Genomic DNA, 21,914 nt, shown 5'->3' on the forward strand with positions numbered 1-21,914 from the left:
TGTTGAATAAATGCAAGGTCTTTTCAACAACTGAAATGCAAAATATGACCCTCTAAAGCATTAATTTAAAGGATTTGGCATTTTCAAAGGGGAGGTTCATGAAGACAAATAACAACTGCAAGTTTCTAGGGAACAGGGATATTGCCTAGTCATGAAAAAAAACCCTAACTTAGTACACATGAATTTATTTTGTGGGGATAGATGGAACCCTTGGGAGGGAATGAAACAGAATGATTTACATGGCAGCTGACCCAAGTCTGCAATTTTTTAATGGAAGATAATTTGTTATATTATATTTGTCTGTCATGAACAAGTCTACAGCAGACAAATGAATTGTATCTCTTTAAGCCAAAAAACCCCCAAACCCAAGGCCCAACTGAAAACCTAAAAGGCAATTCCCTTAAAAATAAGAAAGGGGCAGTGAAAGTTTCACACATATTTTGGATCAGACAGATTTGCAGCAGCAGTTAGAAGGATTCTGCTCTCCATTCTCTCTCTTTTTTTTCATTCAATTTTCTTCTTTCTGACAAATTTCAAGTGTGTTGATATCTAAAATTTGCATTTCTTTTTTTTTTTTTTTTTCAATTAAGAAATCATGGGTTTTTAATTTGATTTTTCACCACTGAGGTCTGAAACTTGGAAAGTCTAAATCAATAATGTCTCTAAATCACTCACATACATACTCCTCACCGTGTATCCAATTGCTCATTTTTCTGATTGCCACACTAGGCTTCTGACCACTGTCACCACCTACCACCAAGAGTTTTCCATCTTTTCCTCCCTCAAATCCTACTCATTCACTCATTTTTCTGGTAACCAGCAGCTTTTCCCCCTCTCCAACATATTTTCCACTATTTATGGTTTCACCATGACCTCTTCTAAGCCTTCCCCTCAGTCAGATAATCTATCACCTCTCTTATCACACACCAACAACAACCAACTCCTTGTTTGCTCTAAAAAAATGGGGGGAAAAAATAAGAAACCTGGTTTTGAGTCACTTCCCAGTGTTAGCAAGTCTAGAAACAGCTGTTTCCAGGGCAGCAGGGCTGGCCCAGATGCTTGTGGTTCTCTCTGGACACGACCCAGAGCTTTCTAATGAGCTGCTACAGCTGCCTGCTGGATGCTGCCCTGTTTTCCTCACACTGGATTGATCATGTATGTTCTTTGTCTTGAGACCTTGACAACGTCGATGGAATAGCCTAAAATGACTGCAGCCTCAGCAAAAAGGCCTTAATGTTCACTTCTTTAATCCACATTTAGGTAGTTAGTTTGAAAATGCTGTTGTAGCTCCCGGGGAACTTGTGCTCATCCAATTTGTGAGTCTTATCCACCTCTTATAAAACAAGCATCTTTTCTGATAAGCTGAACTTGATTATTGTTCTTCCATTGACTACTCAGTTTTCCCTCTCTCAGTTCTCACATTTATGATGGTTTATTTTGGACACAGATGGTCTCTCATCTTGCTTCGAGGTCTATCAAACAAAAAATAAACTCAAAACTGCCTCTGTATTTTAATATTCCCTTTTGCTTTAGCCTTTCATTTGTCATTCCTAACAAATAAGTTCCCTTGGTATTTTTTTCTCTCACCAACTACAAGCCTACCTGTTATCTCTGCAGCATGCATGTGGTTGGTTCATGTGCCAAAAACTTCCCTGTAGGAGTATTTAGTGGGTCCAACCCTATGACTCATCTCAGAGCTTCCCCAAAATGTGTGTTCTGAAAATCTTGCCAGTACTCAAGCCCTGAACAGGACCACTGTTTTCATTATAAAATCCCTAATTTTCCTCTCATTTAATGTTGCCTTCGTTACCTTTTTTTTTGGTTCTATTGTTTCACAGAATGAAATCACCCACTGGCTGCCTTCAGTTACTTGTTTGTCACAAATGCCTCTAATTTTTTAATCATATGGTTTTGTCAGAAAAAGAGGAGTACTGGGAAGGGGAAGAGACAGGGTGATCTAGCTGCTGCAACATTAAAAAAAAAATAAATCTGCTGGTTTCTGTAAATCAGTTGAGCAGTTTGGGATTCACACAAATCTGCCTTTACCAAGAAGGCTTCCTGCTTGTTTCCTGAAAATGTCATGTGGTCTCAAAACCCTTTAACTGTGCAGAAGTACTGGATAATGGTCAGAACTGGTTTGTCAGAAGGTAATTTTAAGGAAGTTTGGCTATTTTAATGGAACATTTAATTGCACATTTAATCTGTGCACCACACATATAGAGACAATTATTATTTTAAATTAATGTTTTTGTTCCTCTTAAAAGCATTAATCTAACTCCTGTAGAACCCAAATTTCACTACTATCATTCTTGAGCTCAGTCTCATGTTGTGAATTAATTTAGGCACCGAATTCTTATGTAAGGCAAAGATGGCCCTCTGTTGATGCAAAGACATAAGAGGGTTTTGTATTTATTTTTTGCCTTGTTTTTAGGATAAAAGACAGAACTCAGCCACAAGATTTGTATTTGCCTTATGATCAGCATGCAGAGGGAAGAGGTATTTTTTGTTCTGCTATGTGGTTGTAGTAGCTTGTGATTACACCTAATCTATTTTCTGATAGCTATTTGCTTGCAGATACAGAAAAGCAAACTCAAATGGTACTTATTTTTGAACACACACTTATTTTGAGTGGCAAACACTGAGAGGGTAACTTTCTGTAGCTTGAAAGCAGAGTTGTGTATGGAACCTGATAGAAGTGGAGTTGCTTATAGTGAATTATGTAAACTAGATCTTGATTTTATTATTGGGAAGTTTACTCTTGGCTGGAGTTGATGAGAAGTTGGGAGAAAGCCACCTGGGGGGAGAAATGGCTCAGAATTAACCACTTCAGTAAACACTTAAGGGTTGCTAAAAGACAACACATACTTTAATAGCTAACTTCTAAACCTCTACCACCTGACTTCATACAGCTTGTGGACTGGCTTTGCCAAAATAATTTGGTAAAATCATATGGCTTTGGCCTGTCACTCAAAAAAATCAAGGCACTCTGATTCCCCTGGAGGAGGATGTTTTTCAGAGGGAAGAACACTGGAGAAAACCACAGAGGGACTGAGAATTTGTCCTGCACTGACTTCCACATCTGAATGGGCAACACAGGTCTCTTTGCACTACTGTATTAACACTTCTCCTTATATTTTGGTTCTATTATTGAGCTGAAGGAGAGGCACTGTGTTCCTTGTTTAGACTCTGAGGGGAAGTGGAAAGGCTAACCCAGTTCAGGGATATTGTCAAGGCAAGTAAAGTGGGTACCCTAGAGGTTGGGATTAAACTCTTTCCATGTCCTTAGGGAGCATGCTATTGCAATAAGATGAGTTCAGAGCGTGCCAGCTGTCCCATGTTATTTCCCAATGCACACCTCTTTAAGCTTGTACAAATATGAGGTAGCTGAACCATATGATGTAAGACCTCTAATCCCATCAGGAATTACCAAAGGCTGATGTGCTTATTTTCCCTTGGGGTCACCTATTTTTCTGAATATATTCTAGAACACAGCTCACTGAGGGATTCCTGAGAGAAGTAAAAGGCACGAGGTGAAAAATGAAATTTGATGCCCCTGAGGGCTGATGCATAGGAGAGAGGATGGAGATTCTACTTGGGTGTCCACGGTGGGGACAACAGTGGCCTTGGGGATCAAATGAAGAGTCACACCAAGTGGAGTCTACACAAAAGCCTGAGGATGACAACCTATATTTTAAAAATGAAACAGCAAATTTCAGTGCCTTTTCTACTGAGGTTCTTGACTTGAAATCCCATGAGCATTCAGTTTTCTGAAATGCTTGAGAAATTTTCCCCTAAAAAGTCAGAAGTGTGTCTGACTTACTACCCTAAAACACTTGTACTACTTGCCCCTCCCAAGGATCATGGTTAAATTGGTTTATGCGCTCAGGTCAGCTTCTTCATAGAGAGCCTAAGCACTAAGTGTATCTCAATCTCATTCCACTTGCAAAGTTGGGCATTTTTTTTTTCCCAGCAGAGTAAGCTGAAATATGCTGAGAGTAATCTTGTCTTTCCCCTAGGTACTTTTGACAGACTCTAAGCAGCATGCACACTACAGCTCTGGGATGTCCCAGGGTGATCCAGCCCAGACACCCTCATTTATGTGCAGCAAGCAGAGAGATGCTGCTCATCAGCTTAAAGGAAAAGCTGCCCTCATTCACTCCCCTGTCACTGCACCTTTGACTAAGATAAGGCTAAGGGACCATCTCCTGTATGCTCCTTTCCAAACCAAACTATGAATCCAAGGCACTGTTTCAGCAGAATGCTACGAAATTGAATGTGCTACACACCACGTTTCTGTGACTGACATTATGAACCAGAATCAAGTGTAAAAGTACAATCACTCTATTAGCTACCTAAATTCTCCCAAAGATAAGACATGTAAGTAGATGGCCATGGTGCAGTGAGCAAGGAAAATGTAATCAGAAGAAAAGGGACTAAGACAAGCAGGTCTCTGCCCTTTCTGGCTTTGCCAGACATCCTCTCCAAAAACCCATTCTGCTTGTGATTCTGAAGCTGACATTTATGCTGACATTTGCTGGTATCACAGCACTCTGACTGCAGAGGAGGTGATGACTGTCAGCAGCTTCTTTCATTTGAGCTTATTCTTTCACAACATTTGCATGTATGTTTTTTCCTTTTTTTAAATTTTTTTTGAGAAAGCACTGGAAAATGGTAATGACTTGCTATGGCCAATGGCTCTTAATGTTTAAGTTCCTCAAAAACCCTGTGTGTCTGTGTGGAGGGAGCTGAACTGACCTCTTCACATGTGTTGAAAAAAAAATGCATGTTGCTAGAGAAAGGCGAGCTAGGAAGAACTCTCTTTGTAAGCCCCAGGACCTACTCTAAGGCCAGTGATACTCCTTGCATGGTGTGGAGTATCACAGATATTGCACACACTGCTCATGGGAGGTGCACAGAAAGAAGCTGTGGATTCAAAGCAGGAGTAGTCCCACAGCTACAAAGAGATTTGCCTCTAAATGTTAAAGTTTAAACTCTTCAGAAGATAATTTAAATTCCTTTCCATTTAAAATCGTGATGTATGTGAATGAATTCAACCAAGGAAAGGTATTATACCTTTATTTCACTGTGATTACTTTCAATGAGATCACTTTACAACTTAGGGGAAAAAATAGTTAATTCACATGAAATCATTTGGGCCTGTCTTGTATTTTTTTCTTAGGTCAGATCCATTTTAGTTCAGAAGGCCTGTTCCAAACTTACAGTCTTGACTCTAAAGGCATTGAGACCCCTATTGTGGGAAGTGTGGTCCAATAAGCCATGAAAGTTTATCTGCCTTAGTGTAAACTTGACTGATGCATACATTTTAGAAGTTTTCTTGCACTGGGGTATATTTTACTGTCTAATTTTTACTAACATGTAAAAAACCCGTCAAATTGATCAGAGATATTAATCAAACAAAACCTGAGTTTATCAAAGGTCCTCCGACAGCAAAACCATTGCATTAAGGCAACAAATACAAAAAACCATAGTACTCTGAAATTTACCTAATCAATCACAGTGAAATAAAGGTATTATAATTCAGACAAACTAACAGTGGATGCATGAGATTAACACCTATATCTTACTACTAATAAACAGTAAAAATAACTTGTGTTCTGTCTGGTGCAACTTTAAAAAAAAAAAAATAGGAAACATTTTCAGTTTCATATGGATTGATTGGGACCGACAAGATGCAATTCTAAGCGCTCTAGTCAATTTAATCCAATTTAGAGAAAAAAAAAAACTGAAACAAATTTTAAGTAATTTTGATTAATGGAAGTATGGAGGAAATCATAACTTTTCACAGATACTCTGTAGCCAGGAAATGAAGCCAAATTGGCCAGCTGAATTGTTGACTGTGAGCTTTTCACTTAGTGTTAGTGTATTCTGAATGAAAAGAGAGGAAAGCCTTCAGCATCTGAGTCATAATCTTTTACCAGACTGATGTCAAGCATTAATTTAAAGCATTTAATTTAATAAAACCTTTCAGTTCATACTTAACAAAACATGACATACTTCGTTTCATTGAAACTCATTCTCTACAAACACTCTTTTCTCAAGGAAACAATTCAATTTTCGAAATTTAATTCACCTTCAGGGTTTCATTTTTTTTGTGTACTCAAAACTGATTTAAAACGCATTTTCCTGCCATAATAGACTGCAATTAAGCAAGATAAAAAAATGTAATTACTATATCGAGCTAGCGTAGTCAATGCAAAATTTCCCTCGTTGTTCGAGGTTTTTCATCAGTCTACACACTCCTGCCTTTTTTTTTTTTTTTTTTTTTTTTTCTTTTTTTTTTTTTTTTATAGATTGCTTAATGATAAAGAAGGTTTCACAGCTGAGCTAGGGGACAGATCATTCACCACCCAGGCATTTCTGATACTCCCACTGCAGCACAGCCAAGCATCGAAGCGCGGCAGCGCCGCGTTTCTCCGCTGCCTCGGAATGCTGAAGGATGGGGGCCTGTTTGGAGGAAGTGGAGAGCCCACCCCATTATTGCTGGGTCACCATGACAATGAGACAGCAGGAAGGAGAAATGTTTGCCATGCAGGCCCATAACCCCAGCGTAACACCGCTCTGGTTAAATATGCCAGGGAGCTGAGAAGGGCTGACCGAGTGTCACACAGCCAAGAAAATGCTCCATCTCTAGGTGGGGATGTGGAGGGAACTTTGTGTCTCCTAAACACACGTCTGTGAGGTCACCTGGGCTTAGCACAGACCTGTTCCTGCACAGGAATTGATGCTGTTGTATTTAGTCACAGCTGGTGGCACATTATGAACCACATAATGTAATACCACGTTGCTACTAAACCCCCTGACATTCCAGCCCAAAATCCTGTTGTCAGGTTCCTTCCCCTTAAGGGTGGATTGTCACAAGATGCAAATTAAATGATGAAATATGGGTGAAATGATTCAAAACAGGAAACCAAGTGAACAAAATAATCCACGTCTTGCTATTACCAAACATCTGTGGGATATGCAAAGTTAAGTAGCACTTTATGGATGTTTGTGGGAAGGTCATAGCTGAGATGTTGCTTTTGCTCAGTGACCTTCTGAAATTCAGTTTCTCCTGTTTAAAACTTCTGTTTGCTGTGCTGCTTGACTGTAGGAGCTCAGCAAGGGCTGCAGCCTGCACAGCTCCTCTCTGTCTAGGTGCATACTGCAGGAGGAAAGCAGCAGAGTGCTGCTTTATTCAGGCACAAGAGTGCCTGGGGACACAGTTTTTTGTTAAATTCCAGGGCAGAAATGGAGCATATATATCACACACATAGTCATACATTTCACACTATGCTAGAGGCTTCTGGCCCTTCCTCCTGCTCTGATTCTCTTAGAGAAACCACAAAGGAAAGTCCCTGTCTCTCTCAGACACCATCTTTTGCCATAATTCTCAGTCCTTCTCTACTTTAAGTCCTGGGAGAAGAATTCTCCCTGGCCCAGCTTGTCTCCTGTAGCTGCCCTCGGGAAGGTGAGCTCTTTATTGTTTGATCTAGTTTGACAGATGGATTTAAACAATCTTCAGAAACCTGTGCTAAGTCTAATCTAGCCTGACTTCACTCCTCTTGAACCCTACAAGTCTTTTGCAAATGAGCCTCCTTCATTATCAGCTACCCAAGCTGTATTTAGTATAATTAAAATGCTGAACTGATGAATCTTCTCACTGAGGGCAGAACGGAGCTGGATCCATGGAAAAGTCACTCAGCAGGAAGGAGGCACAGAAAGCAATCAGAGATTAAAAAGGTTTTTCCAGTTTCCAGAAACCAAGGCAATCCTCCACAAAAGTGGACAGTAGTCTTCTTATGTGCTCTCCAGATACCTGAATGTATTCCATGTTAAAATTATCTCCACAACAATTTTCCCCCAAAATTTACTGACATTTGATATAAACCAGACTGTACTCTGCATTAAAAAAGGAGCTTGATTCTTTGAGGAACAATGAACTCTCATTTCTCACTACAGAAGAGGTCAACCTCTTGCAAAACCACTGAAGGAAGGTTCCTTCTATTACTTGGAAGTTGCTATCCTACACCTTCCATTCTCTGATACACTGGGAAGGGCCAGGAGAAATACCAGATTTTTAGTCAGGACTCAGTTCTGTACTCTGTGATTTAAATTCCTGCCAGCTTCTATGATAGAACTACAGAATGGGAACTGTGATATTGCAAAAAAAGCATAGAACAATTAGTTACATTTAAAAGGGTTTCCTTGCCACGTTTTGGCAATCAAGCATGTTTGCACAAACTCTTTTTTATGAACTTGTCCTTCCTTTTGTACATATACTTGCCTTTTTTCTATTCTAAACAATTAATGCAATTCCCAACTACTAAACAAAAACCTGTGGACATTTTGGAAAGTCAACTTTCTTTCCCATTATGTGTCTAGAAAATGCCTAAAAATTAACTAGAGTCTTGACTGTTGAACAGAACCACCTAGAAATTTTTGTTATTTAGAAAAATAGCATTTCTATTTTATGAATTTTAAAAAAATAACTCATTCACTTAAAAAATAAGAAAGAAATGTGTCAGCAGATTTCCATAAACTACCAATACAGCAAAAGCAAATTATTGAGGAAATCACCTACAAGTGAGCTAGAATTACATATTAATAAATAAACCTACATCCACTTTGCAATACCCAAAAGTTAAGATGTTTCTTTGAATCTTATTTAAGCCACTTGAATCTAAGCTTCTATATAATTTCATGTAGTAGCTGTAGTATGTAAAATGGCTTAGAGAGGAAGATGCCAAAATGGACTAAAAGAAATCACAGTCTTTCCAATAAAAACATTATTCTTGGTCAACATAATTTGCTAAATTAAACGTAAGCGCATAAATCATTTTACTCTACCCACAATTGCATTTTTCAGTTAATATATTAATTCTCCTTCCAGTTCCTCTCAGCTTTTCTTATATGCCCTACATCTCTACTTTCCCTTAACAGACAATGGCATATTTTTCTTCTATATTTAGAAACCTAACCTCCCTTAAAATTATATTCTATGAAAACCTCACTTGGACATGCTGTGATGCTCCATGGACTTGAAAACTGTGCCCAAGAAAGACAGGATGTGACAGCTCCACGATCCCTGAAGATGCTTTAAAGGGCATCCAAGAGACAATCCCTTGCTCTTACCACACAGACGTAAAAAAAAACTACAGCTGGAGGAACAGGGGACTGGATATATGAAAAAAATATATATATATATGAGGGCCACTCAAATCAAGGAGGGTAAAGAGGAAAAAGAAATCCAAGGAGAAAACTTGTGCTGATGGCTCTCTTTTCTTTTTTAGAGAATGCAAAGGAAGGAATATGTGCACACTGAAATTCTCCTGCCTGTTCTTTTCCAGGCTTTACCTATCAGCAAGAGGAGCCAAGAGGACATTAATGGCACTTCACCAAAAAGTTCACTTTTGCCCTCAGGAAATGCAAATCCTACAGAGCATCCCCTTTGACTAAGGGCTGCCTCAAAAAGCTGCACAAGAAACTTCACTGGTCAGTTTAAGTGCAGGATGTTTGGTGCACAGGTTTAAATGGAAAATCACTTCAGCTTCAGGAAAGCAGGATCTAGCTGAGCAATCTCACAGTGCAATACAGAAGATAAATTTTATTAATTAAATCAAATTCAATATATATTTTTTTCCATTTTAGGATAAAGAGTATTTCTAAAATGTCAGTAATGGTTAAACAGAAATGGCTTGTTGCTTTATCAAACCATCTGAGTTAATTTCTAATGGCTGCTTATTTTAAGAAAGTATGAAAGAATCAGCAGCATCATAAAAATACGGATTCTATTTCTTATATTTTCTACTCATAAAAAAGGAGAAAAGCAAAATGTGAAAGAACTTAGAGCTAAAGTATTTGGTTTGAGGATCAGTAGAATATTTAATTTTTCTGTAGGAATAATAATAGTCTTGATTATTATATAAATATCTTTTCATGTTAGTTCTCTGGCCAAATGTCTAAATTTAGAATTACTCTTTTTATTCATGACACAGTTTCAATAATAAACATTATGATCAAGCCTAGGTGCATGTTACATTATTAAAATGCCTCCTTTTTGAGCACTTGGTGGAATCACTGTTACTGTTCTGCTATGGCTTAGCTAGTCTGCTGATAAAAATGAAGATTTATTTTTATGTGGCTTGAACTAAGATGACTGAGTTTTGATGTGCGTTCACCCTTAACTATTAACATTGTGTGTGATGGCAGCTTAAATGTTTTATTTTCAAATGAACAGGCAAATGGACTGTTATTTCTATAAATACTAACAGGATCATGCCCAAGCACCAAGATTTTTCAGCCTGGAGCAATAGGAAACCACACATTTTCTGTTTATTTTTGTGGGTTTTACTATTTTAAGTAACATCAAGCTCTGGATTAAGGATATTCTGATATTTCTGATATTCTGACATTTTGAAGGAAAAAAATCACAATGATTTCTTAGCAAGTTAGGTCAAATTAAGCTAAGTCACTGAGTGATGAAAAATATTCTCTGTGACAAGAATATATGCCATGTCCTCCTGGATCTCCATCTCCAAGTCTTTTGCAAAGAAGCTCAAAAGGAACACACAGGAAACTGGGAGAATGGGAAAGTGGTTGACAGATGGCCTGGTCCTACCAACATGTACCCAAATCTCCCCATGTGCCACTGGAGTGTGACTGTAGGGACATTTGAGAGCTGTCCCTGTCTCCTTAACTGTGAGTACATCCTGTCAGTGCTATCAGATGCTCTTTTCTGCTCCCTTTTCCCCTGACCTCAGCTTTAACACACACATGAAAGACAGAATAGCAAGACTCTCGTGCTGCCTTTGGAGCAGTAAAACCTGAGCATCAACTGTGTGGTTTAGACTCCTGCATTCGTCAATGTTATTTTGTTATTTTTTCCTTTGGAGCTGGCTATTTATCTTTTGAAGGTGCAGAGATGACCAAGTGTCTGAGGTTTTTTCTGAGCAATACCTGGCTTCACTCAGTAAGAAGCAGTTGATTATTCTCAGGTAACGAAGTATTGCTTGACAATTGTAACTCACTTTCTGAATAGACAAATGCAGACACCATTAGATGACTGAGGTTTTACAGAGGCATCAGAATGCCCTTTGAAACGAAAGGCTTTTTTGCAGCCCCAAGTTGTTCCCCTAAATCTCTGCTCAGCTTGAAACAGTTTGACCTCTGCCTCTCATTTCTTTGCAGCAATAAAACCCTCTAATAAATAAAAAGAAAAACAACTGAACCAGGTAAATACACAAAACTTAGGCAAGGAGAAAGCTAATGAACTTAATTGCGATCACTGTACCAGTATTGCCGCGGCTTAAAAAGAAAAAGTATTGATTAAATAACTGAATATTTACATCTTGTACTGGACCCGCTGAAGGCAAATGATGCATTGCAAAGCAAACAGAGGCTGACCTTTGCACGTTTTCCCATCAGGCTGCAGGGTAAATCCAACTGGGCAACTGCAGCGCACCCCTGTCGCGGTATCCTTGCAAGTCCGATCACAGCCTCCGTTATTGACAGCACATGTTTCTGCAGAATGAAAGAGAGAGAGAGAGGGAGAGAGAGGGAGAAAGGGAGTGTAATGAAATGCTCTGGGGGAGGGGAAGGGCACTGCCTCTTTGGGGCAATATTACAACATAATAAAAGCAATGTAAGTTTTAAGGAAGCCAACTGAGGCAAGCTCAAGGTCATCGGGGTCCATGTACTGGTATATCATTTCCACAAGTCATCATTTCTTTTTCCTCCCAAACTGGAGATTTCACTTTGTGTACTTAATGTTTTTCAACTCTCTTAGACAATAGGATGGGTTATTATATATAAAACAAGTTTAAAAAGAAAAAAAAAAAAGTGATTGCCTTTAAAAGCAGAATCAAACATTCTGTTTTGTATCAGTCAATGTCTAGCTGAGGTATTTTAAAGTTCACTTTTGAATGATGGTGTGAGCATAATGAACTTTAAAAACAATAGAAAGCAAAGCAGAGTGCTAGACTTGGAACTGTGAATTTAAAACCCTTAGTTAAGAAAGAGTTAATGGAAAATGAACTACATATATCACTTTGACAAGAATCTACATGCCCAATCTGTTCTTACTGAACTACAAGCAAAAGGCATCTGGGTTTTGTCCACTTAAAGCTTTTTGCAAATTGAAAGGAGTTTGGAGTGGGTGGGAGGGCATAATTGAGGTCACTGAACCCATTCCAAGCTGTGTCATTGAAATTTCCCAGTGCTTGTAGTATGTAGAAGGGTGGCTGGGCAAACACAGGCAAGAGAAAGTTGCAATACTTCTGAGCTTTTACTACAGTGGGCAGTGACTATTAGGTACCATCAGATTAAAAAAAAAAAAAGAAAATCTCCAACTTCATTACAGAGAAAGCAAGAACCCCTCCCTCGCTGCCCTTGTTTTGTGTTACTCATGTATGCACATGCACACACCGGACACATGCATATGCACACATACTCACAAACACATCCATAAAGGAGATAAAAGGCAAGGGAAATGATTAACTTCTCTTTGATCCACAGAATAGAGTGGATGTAAGGATGCCAATTTAGCACGTCAGCTTGAACTGTACATTTTTCTGAAAAGTATTTGCTTCAGAGAATGAGTCCTTTTAATAGTATCTTTTTCAGTTGCTCTGGATTTGATTAAATTAAAATACCCCACTGCCCCCCAAGATTGCCATTATTCTACTGAGCTCACCTCTTTCCCTAAAGAGGCTTTGTCATTACTTACTCAGATTTACAGACTCCTATTGCTGAATATTCACAGCCTGTGTCACAATTGTACCCTGTGGACAGGGTCTGACAATCAGCTATAGGATATGCTAATTGGGAATTGCCTAAGAACAGTACATTGATCAAAAATTATTTACACAGAACAGAACAGGCTTTATTTTTCTATTGACTAGTACTAAGAGATTTTTATTTTAAAGTAGCCTGTGCTTTGCCCTCAAGGTGAACTTAGACTGGCCATTTTTAGGGACTCCACTACTCAAAAACAAAAATGTAACTGGGTTGTATTTCTTTTTTTTTTCCTTGCACTGGCACAGGCCTCGCTACCAGTTGTGAAATAAGCTCCTGACACTTAAGAACAAACTGAAATACAGATTTGGGGTACACATGCATTAACAGCATGGGACAGATCTCTGAGCCCATACATATTCACACATGGTCCTCCAGATAGATTTAAATTTTTATGTCTGTTTGCTGTGTAATGATACCGTGTAGAAAGAGCTACCAGTATAGAAATGGATTTGCATGTAACTGCCAGGAAGCACAGCTAACAAAGGGATTGACAATGTTTTCTGGAAAGGCTTTCTGAAAATGGAGCTGTCTGCAGCTCCTGATTTTCAGGCAGTTCTTGCTCATCTTGCACGACCTCAGCCTAGCTCTTTAAGCCATATAGTTCTCATTTTCATCTACTTCTCTGGGAAGCACTATTTTATAGACTGAAACTTCTGCTTGAAGAATTCTGCAAATGTCAATGCTGGCATTTCCATTTGTATGTGAACCTGTGTGTGTCCTCGTAGACCAACATATCAAATAATAACTTTACATTTCAGAGAATGAAAAACGCTTCAGGTAATTTAAAATTTTTAACTTGGGCACAGTTTAAGAACAGGAGGGTTTGCCAGGAGTAAAGAGTTAGGGTTAAAACTCAGGAAAAAGTGCTGAAGGTTACGTTTGGCATGGCACTGCAAAGAGCACTAAATCTTCTGTTAGCAGATTAACTCTGGCATATGAAGACTCCTTTATTGCAGTGAGTCAACACAAGATGAACATAAGCAGTAATATTTCTGCTTTCTGGATGACATCCAGTGAAAATGAATAGACACAACAATTTTTTTTCCCCATGGCATGGATGACTGGATCTATAGGGTAAGGGTCATTCAATGAACAAGAGTTATTTCTACGTATAAATAGAAGGAATCAAGCCAGCTTTTCTTATTTTCACACAAATTTAGTAAAACAAACCATAAAGGGTAAATACTCTGCAACCTTCCTAGCAACTCTGACTTTCATACATGACAAACTCTTAACAGAATGAAGATCCAAGTGAGCAAGAGGACATGTGACAGTACCTCTCACACTTTGGATAATTGGAGGGATGTACTGATGAAATTCCTTAAACTCAAGGTCGTGAGAAAACATTGGCAAAAGAAAGCAAACATGAATAGCAGAATGTGGGAAAGAGGCTACATCAAAGAGAGGATCTGAGGGCTACACACAGCACAAACCCAGTGCACGACCACCTGTGTTTCTGAGAGGGGTGATGCCAACTCATCCCTCACCTCAGCACTACCAAACCTCAGCACATATTTGAAACAGAAATACAACTTTTAGGCCTCGAGCCAAGAGCAGAATTACCTAAAATTTTAAATTACTTATTTCCATTCTATCATAGTAGAGAAGCAATGGAAGGGAAAGAACGGATGTTAGAAATTGTATCAGGTCTTCATGGTGATGTTGATCCTACAGACCATTTTTGCTGATTTTTTTTTTTTTTCTCTGTGAAAGACAATCTCAACATTTTAGCCTTTTTTCTTGTTTGTTTCAAACTCTTTTTTCCCCCCTGACAAGGTAGCAAAAAAAAGCACTGGAACACACAACTAAAGCAGTGTCATTTTACTGACATCTAGATTGCTTCTGAATTATGACAAAGCTCATAATCTGAAACAATTAGACTTTACTGTTCATTTAAAGTGATGTTTGAAACCCTATCTACAAGCCTACTGAATTAATATAAAAAACTCAAGCAGAAACAGGGGTCTAAAGAAAAGGACATCTATTTATATAAGGGGGTCTGTATTTTTCCAGTGTAAGCTCCCAATTTTGGAACAATCTCTCATGTGTCTGCTCAATGGATCCACAGACAAGAATTATCTAAAATCATGACCAGTGTGCTATGGTTTATTCCATAGGAACTCTTGCTTTAACATTAGTTCACTGCACTATGGGATATGCACTACTTCTGGATATTAAAATATCCAATTGAAAAGCACAAACTTGAGGTGTTAGTTAGTCCTTCAGCACCAGATCAGGGACATTGACTTAGTTACCAGGTGAAGTTACTCCAGTGCCTGCAATGGTTTAGCAGGGAAAGAGCAGCTCTTCAGATTCTACTTCTGAAGCTTTTAAATTAAAGCAGAATATCTACCAGGTGGCAACAAGTCATTTACAGAGTCACACTAGACAGGATTTATTTGGCTTTGACTACTATTAAATGCCTGAAACTCCAAACATATCTCATGGTTTGAGAATATTTCTGAAAACCTGATTTTCAGCTTCTTCTATGAAACAAGTAAATATAACCATTTAAAATACAAGCTTCTAATAAAAATCTGTTTATTTGGGGGTTTTTAAAGTAGCCAATTATTTTAAAAAGCAAATTTTTGTGACTTCAGTTTATCTCATGAATGAAAGAACATGACATGATTTTAAGGGTATTGGTCAAAATCTGGCAAATCTTGGATTCTTTATTATTCATTGTTGGCTCAATTTGGACTGAGATCCAAACCAGTTTTATAGGAACTGAGATATGGTGCAAAGTAGAACAAAATTCCATAGGTCCTTGAGATTAGCAGGGTTACATCTGAGGATCATGAAGTAATCTATGCCTTAACTAGGTCATTCTCTGTAATCTTTGATAAATCACGAGGGCAGGTATTAAAACTGGACAAGTTAAACACCAGTAAAGGCAAGAGGAGGGGGATCTAGGACCAAGGTACTTTATCTAGAGATATGGAGAAATGATTCCCTGATTTTTCTGTGACCCATTATGGCAGTCTGAAGCCAGACTCCTGATCATAACACAGTGACAGGAAAGAGTGGATAACAACTGTAAATGTAAGAGCTGCTCTCAAGAATGTATGTAAAACATGGAAAGAAGTCTTAATGAAAGAAAAAAACCCAGCTGGAGTGAAAACAAGAGAACTATGTAAACTAATGAAAATGGGAGAGGGGAGCCACTGAAGTCATCACCTACATTCAAGGCAGCCTTGCAGCATCTGCCTCTTAGGAAAAGCATGAGAGGAACCTTGAATGGCACCTTCTTGGTCACAAAAAGTTGTTCTTGGACTAAATTAAATGACTGTTGTGCAGGGCTTAGGATTGCCATTTCCTCTTAATCAGAGAGGAAGGTTGGACTGACCTCCTGCCTCAAGGCCTTGTGTAGAGGAAAAGGATTTTTTGCAGCAACTGGTAGGCTGCAGATAAAAGGCACAGCAGTCCCCCAAAACAAAGAGTATTCTCTAAGTTTGCCAGATTTCTATAAATTGTTTAGGTTGACATGGTAAGCAGTAAGTACAGCTTGGAAGACTTGAAGTAAGTACAGAAAAGAAGACTTGAAGGTGTAAAAATACTTTTTTCCACTACTTAGTTCCAATGATTGCCCAAATAATAACACTAACCAAAGGGCAAGTTAAAGAAAACTAGCAATTCAAATTGCCTTTCTTTGGAATTAATTTGCAGTGAACTAAAGCTCATTGGGGTCAGCAGAAACAGGATGACTGGGCTCAAAATTTGTGCCATATTATTTTGAGCTTATTCTGAGTCAATATTTATGCTAGGCAAGAGCAATTCTTCATGGAGTAGCCTGGAGCTCAGACTTTAGAGAAGCCATCAAGTCCTATCAAGTAAATCCTAGTCCAAGCAAAGTTATGAGTAACTGTACTCAGATTGTAATCGTGTCTCTTTCTACACCTGGTCTGAATTTTGCACAAAATCTGAACATGGCATCTTATGCTCAGAGTAACTGTCTTGAATTCAGGGATCAGACACAAGAACAAGTCAATCTTCATGAAACTAAAACTTTATAAATGGTGCAACCAGGATAGGATGGCAGTGTATTCACAGTTTTAGCCAGTGCAACAAGAAGGTATATGGGTTAATTGGATGATTTTTTTCCTCAAAAGGTGCCTCTGAAGTAATAATTCCTGGCAACTGGAGTAGCAAAAAGGGTAAACTACTCCCAGTACCTGTTTCTCAGCAGATGTGCTGTCACTAAAGCTGTTGTAAACTGCTACTGTCTCTGAATCAAGAGATAACCTGTTTACCTATCCTAAGCACATAAAAATGAGTTTATTTCTCTGTACTTAACTCACAGTGAAACACCAACTTTGAACAATTAAGAAAAGATTAATGATATCTGTTAAAGATAGCCAGATATATGGATGGCTTCGAGAATTTTGAGAAGGTCTAATCTGAAACCACTGATTGCTACTGTGTGTTGTGATTTCTTGCATCACTGTAGTGTTTTGGGACCAACACCAGGACTCCATTGTGCAAACTATGTTGCAGTTTGGAAAAAGTGATGATGGTAAGGTATTAGAGCAGTTCTATGAGAGGACAAGATCCTGCTGAGCTGAGTGGTACTGGCTCCCTCCCCTTAAACAATGTTGAATTCATTTAGTTTAATACACAAAGTGTCTGAAACTTGGAAGAGATTCACACAAAGAGATTCAACAAATCCCCAAAAAAACCCAAAAAACAAACCCAAACCTATGTATTATAAAATGAGCTTGCCTTTATGTAAGAGGGAATGTGCAATATGAGTAAGAAAGCCATGAGACAGAAATGGTAAGACTGCTGTTGCCATCCATTAAAAAAACTTTACTGAAAGTAGCAGTACATGAGGTACACGTGCTATGTGGCAAGTAGATTAGGCTACAGGGAGGGACCCAAAGGACAACAAGCAGAAGAAGAAACTAAACACACAAAATATTTCAATTTTCAGTTAAGGGAGAACTATGCTATTCTCATGCAAATGATGCTCTGTGATGCTGAAAGGATAGAGAAAGAGCATTCACAAGAGTATAATGAAAGAAACAAATAGCTGTGAACAGATGAAGGAGAAACTGAAAGAGCTTCATATTCAGGGAATGAAAAAGGTAAGACAGAAAGGGTAACTTGCAGGATGTGGAATTCTTCACTTCGTTATGCTTGTCTCCTCATTTCCTTGCAATTTCATGATTGGTAGAATTTTATTTGCATGAAAATAGGATGAGAATTCTGCCCTGACACATAGGGAATGTGTGAAGAAACAACTAGGTGAATCTTACACTGAATCGTGAACCCCTCAGTTCTCAGTTCAGCAAACTCGATTCCTCTTCAGGGAGCACTACATATTTAGGGAATGTCACTTGATAGATTGGATCAGGTGTTTTATAAACATCCTATGAGTCCAGTCTGGTTCTTAAAATTAACACTTGTAGCTGTGGTGCTCTCCCTAGATAGAGAAGCTGCATTTAAGAAAAACTGAAACTCTGTGAACATCACGAAGGAGCATTATCTCCTGACCTTGGATAAATCCTTTCATTTCAAATGGGAAAGCAAAACAATGGAAGGTATTGCCAGGAATTCTGGATAAGGTCAGAGTCTTTATCGTCAGCAAAGAAATGAAAAGGGATTTTTACAGGAAATAGCACACCATTCACAAACTCGATGAATAAAAGTGACGGTAACTCAAGATGAAAAGATCTGCCCTTGGGAGGCAGAGAATGCATGAATGACCTCAGGGATTCCTTCCCCCTGTTTGCTATGATTTCATACAGCAAAGTAGAACTGACAGAAGGAGTTAAAGCCAGGTCTTGGTTTCACAGTCAGTAACTGAATTACAGAACCTCCTAGCAATATACCTGCCGATGAAATGTTTGCAATTCTTTATTGATTAAAGCACCAAAGGATTATGATGCATACAGAGACACACGCTCGGTTTTTTGACAGTGAGCAGTGGTAAAAGCCATTCAGAAAAATAAAGACATATTTTAAGTAATTGTAAAGTATCCTAGGAGGCAGTACAACAAAGCTAGGTACTGAAGTACACACTGGAAAGGTGCTCTTGGCTTAAAGTGGCCCTTGATAGGCTGTAACTGTGATAGAAGTTGACTGCTTTGAAAGAACACTTGAAAACAAACACTAGCTTGTCCATCATCCTGCTCTTTGAGACAGAAACCTGGGAGTAGTATCACCCTCATTCTATTTTGAAAGAAGACAAAAATAAAGTCTTCAGAATCCGTTTTTAATTCACATTGGAATGAAACAATGTAAGACTTCTGGAAATTTTCTGATGGCAAACCAGAGCTCATACACACTTTAATCCAGTGTTTGATAGTTTAGGCATTAAATTGCATGTTAGAAACCCAGGTCACATTCTCTATGCTTTTATATATACTGAAACTGAAAAATCCCTAGCCTTTATCAAGCTACTGATTACCAATAGTTGATTACCAGTAGTGGCCCCAAGGAACATATACATGAGGCAATAATGAGTTAGTCTGACTTTATAGACCAAAGTTTTCCTTGAACAAGGGTGGCTATGCACTGTGAAAGGGTCTTTAGAATAATTTCTTCACATTTCAAGTGAATATTCTAACAAGTACATTCTGCCTGTGTACATTCTGTCTCCCTATTTCTGAAGATCACTGCAGGCAAAAGCACTGTGAAAACCCATAGTTTCCCCACAAAACCTGCTTTCAAGAAAAAAGGCTTTTGACAGAAAACTCACCAGATGACAAGATTCTTTTAGGTTAAGAATGTGTGGCTTCATACATTCTACTGTTCTACAGCTCATTTTCCTGATCTGGAGAGAAGGTAAATATTGCTCTACAACAGAGTCCTGAAATCCAGAAAATTATGAGATTTCCTTGGGATTTACACCATCACTGTGTGGTTTATACAGTATTTCAAGACAGATTCTATATCATTTCAAGATGTTTGATTTTGGACAAGTTATTCACACTGAGTCACCAACAGAGAGATCTTTGGATGCTGAAAGACTACAGAAGGAAAATTTCCATGCTGATATGCTGTCATTTTAAACATGGCAAGAGAAAATAAATTTAGTTATGAGACTCTGGTAATTGTAGTTTACTTTATGGATTCTATTTTCCTGTAATCAAAAAAAAAGCTCAATGTCTCTACTGAAGAGAAAACAGTGATTCAAAAAGAGTCCTGCATGTCATACAGAGAGGTGGAAGTAAAAAAAAAAGCCCACTAGAGAAATTACAAGGTTTTATTATTTGTCAGGTGCTTCAGACAAGTCAGTCAAAGCACACTTGATGTTCAGGATGAATAGGGCAGCCTAATCCTTAGATAACTGGAGGTTAAGAAAAGATGCCATATGGCTGACTACTAAACTCAGATGACCTAAAGCATATGATGTTGAGTACCACTTTTGGTTTAAATGGGTAAACCCAAGCTCTAAATTTGTCAATCTCTCTGCCTTTTTTGATGTAACAGATATTTAAATGCTTCCCTTTGGTACAAGTGCTTTAAGTCACGGCACAAGCTCAAACTGTGGGTTTTTTATTTAATATGATATGAGCAGCTCATTAAAATCCATTATAGGCACTGAGCTAAAGGTATGAAACCTAAACAGGATAAACACAGTTAGCTTGGCTGATGTGTCCAGGTACCTTCAGGAGGCACAAGATTGGATGAAAGAGCTGACCAGCACACAGAGAAGGGAGTACTGGGATGTCATTAAAGTGGCCAGAGCAGGACTTGCTTTTGTGATCTATTGTTCTGAACTGGCTTTGGCTGTTTACTGCAATGTTTGGGATCCTTGGAGCTGAGCTGATGGGGAAGTACAATTTCCACAGCAAGCAAAGGCAAACAAAGAGATTATTCTGACCCACATAACATGCAGGGAGGATGTTCTCTATCATAGACTAATCTATGGCAGAAATGCCCAAATTGCAATTCCCACAGTTCACATCTCTAGCTATTGCTGTGCAGAGGGAATGGTCTTGGCTGACTGCATACTCTCCAGGCAGGTAGTTGGGTGCTCATTATAAACAGCTGGAAAGCCACTGATAAGATAATGAAAGAGGAGACCTCTGCAGAAGTCAAATGATTCTTGCCACAATGAGGGAAAATATAGAATTAGTGAAAATACTACCTTATTTGCTGGTTATGTGCCAGGAATACAGCCAGAGCACAGCCCTGCCTGGGAACAACTCCTAGGAAACCAGGGATAAAATGCAAATACAGGTGCACATATATGCCAGCCTGGCAAAGCTGGTCCTTGTTGGTTTCCAAATGGCACCAGAGAAGCAATCTAGGCAGAAGTAAACTTGAGGAGTAACAAAGACCAGCACAGCTCCAGTGCACTTCACAACTTATACCAGCGTTTCAGCTGACAGCAGAATACTTTGGAGGGCTCTTAGGAACCAGCTTCCAGGGAGGAGAATTGCATCACTCTCTTTGAGGTGGGTTGCAAATGACCTTACTGATGACCCAAGAAGTCGGTGTCCAATGGCAAAATCCTCAGCTGCCCTGACACAATATTAGTTGAATATGTCTTGTGAAGGAAAAATTTCTGTGCAGAGTGTGGATTTCTGAAGACTCTAGCAATGGTGTCCATTTTGCTTCCCCTAAGCATGCAAGGGGAATTATCACAATTCCTCAGCTTCAGGATGGGCTCATTGTCCTGTTGCTCTTTGCTATACTTAAAAGTACTTTGTACACCCCTCTTCTTTTGATGAGAAGGAACCAACTTTTCATCTTCTAGGGCCAGAGCAAGAATGTTTTATGGCCAAAGTGAGTTCTTAGAACAGTGATCTCAGAGAAGAGATCCCTCTCTACAACTTCCTGAAAGGTGGGTGCAGTCAGGTGGGGTTGGTCTCTTTCACCAGGCAGCACTGACAGAACCAGAGGACACAGTCACAAGCTACATCAAGGGAAATAGAGTTTGGATATAGGAAAATTTTTTTTACAGAAGGGTGATAAAGTACTGGAATTGTCTGCCTGGGGAAGTGGTGGAGTCACCATCCCTGGATGTGTTTAAAAAAAGACTGGATGTGGCACTTGGTGCCATGGTTTAGTTGAGGTGTTGGGGCTGGGTTGGACTTGATGATCTTGAAGGTCTCTTCCAACCTGGTCATTCTGTGAATTCTGTGAAGAATGGAAAAGGGACTGAAGGT

The 21,914-nt window shown here is 38.9% G+C and overlaps 1 protein-coding gene across 1 annotated transcript in view; it reads right to left on the reverse strand.

Annotated features, from left to right (window-relative positions):
* Nucleotides 1–21,914, reverse strand: part of SCUBE1 (signal peptide, CUB domain and EGF like domain containing 1) — a 193,101-nt gene that overhangs the window by 57,198 nt on the left and 113,989 nt on the right. Inside the window, exon 8 of the mRNA XM_021535496.3 lies at nucleotides 11,404–11,520. Coding sequence (XP_021391171.2) covers nucleotides 11,404–11,520 — 117 coding nt within the window. The remainder of the gene's footprint in view (nucleotides 1–11,403; nucleotides 11,521–21,914) is intronic.

The sequence above is a fragment of the Lonchura striata genome, chromosome 5 (assembly GCF_046129695.1).
Source record: "Lonchura striata isolate bLonStr1 chromosome 5, bLonStr1.mat, whole genome shotgun sequence".
Classification (NCBI taxonomy): domain Eukaryota; kingdom Metazoa; phylum Chordata; class Aves; order Passeriformes; family Estrildidae; genus Lonchura; species Lonchura striata.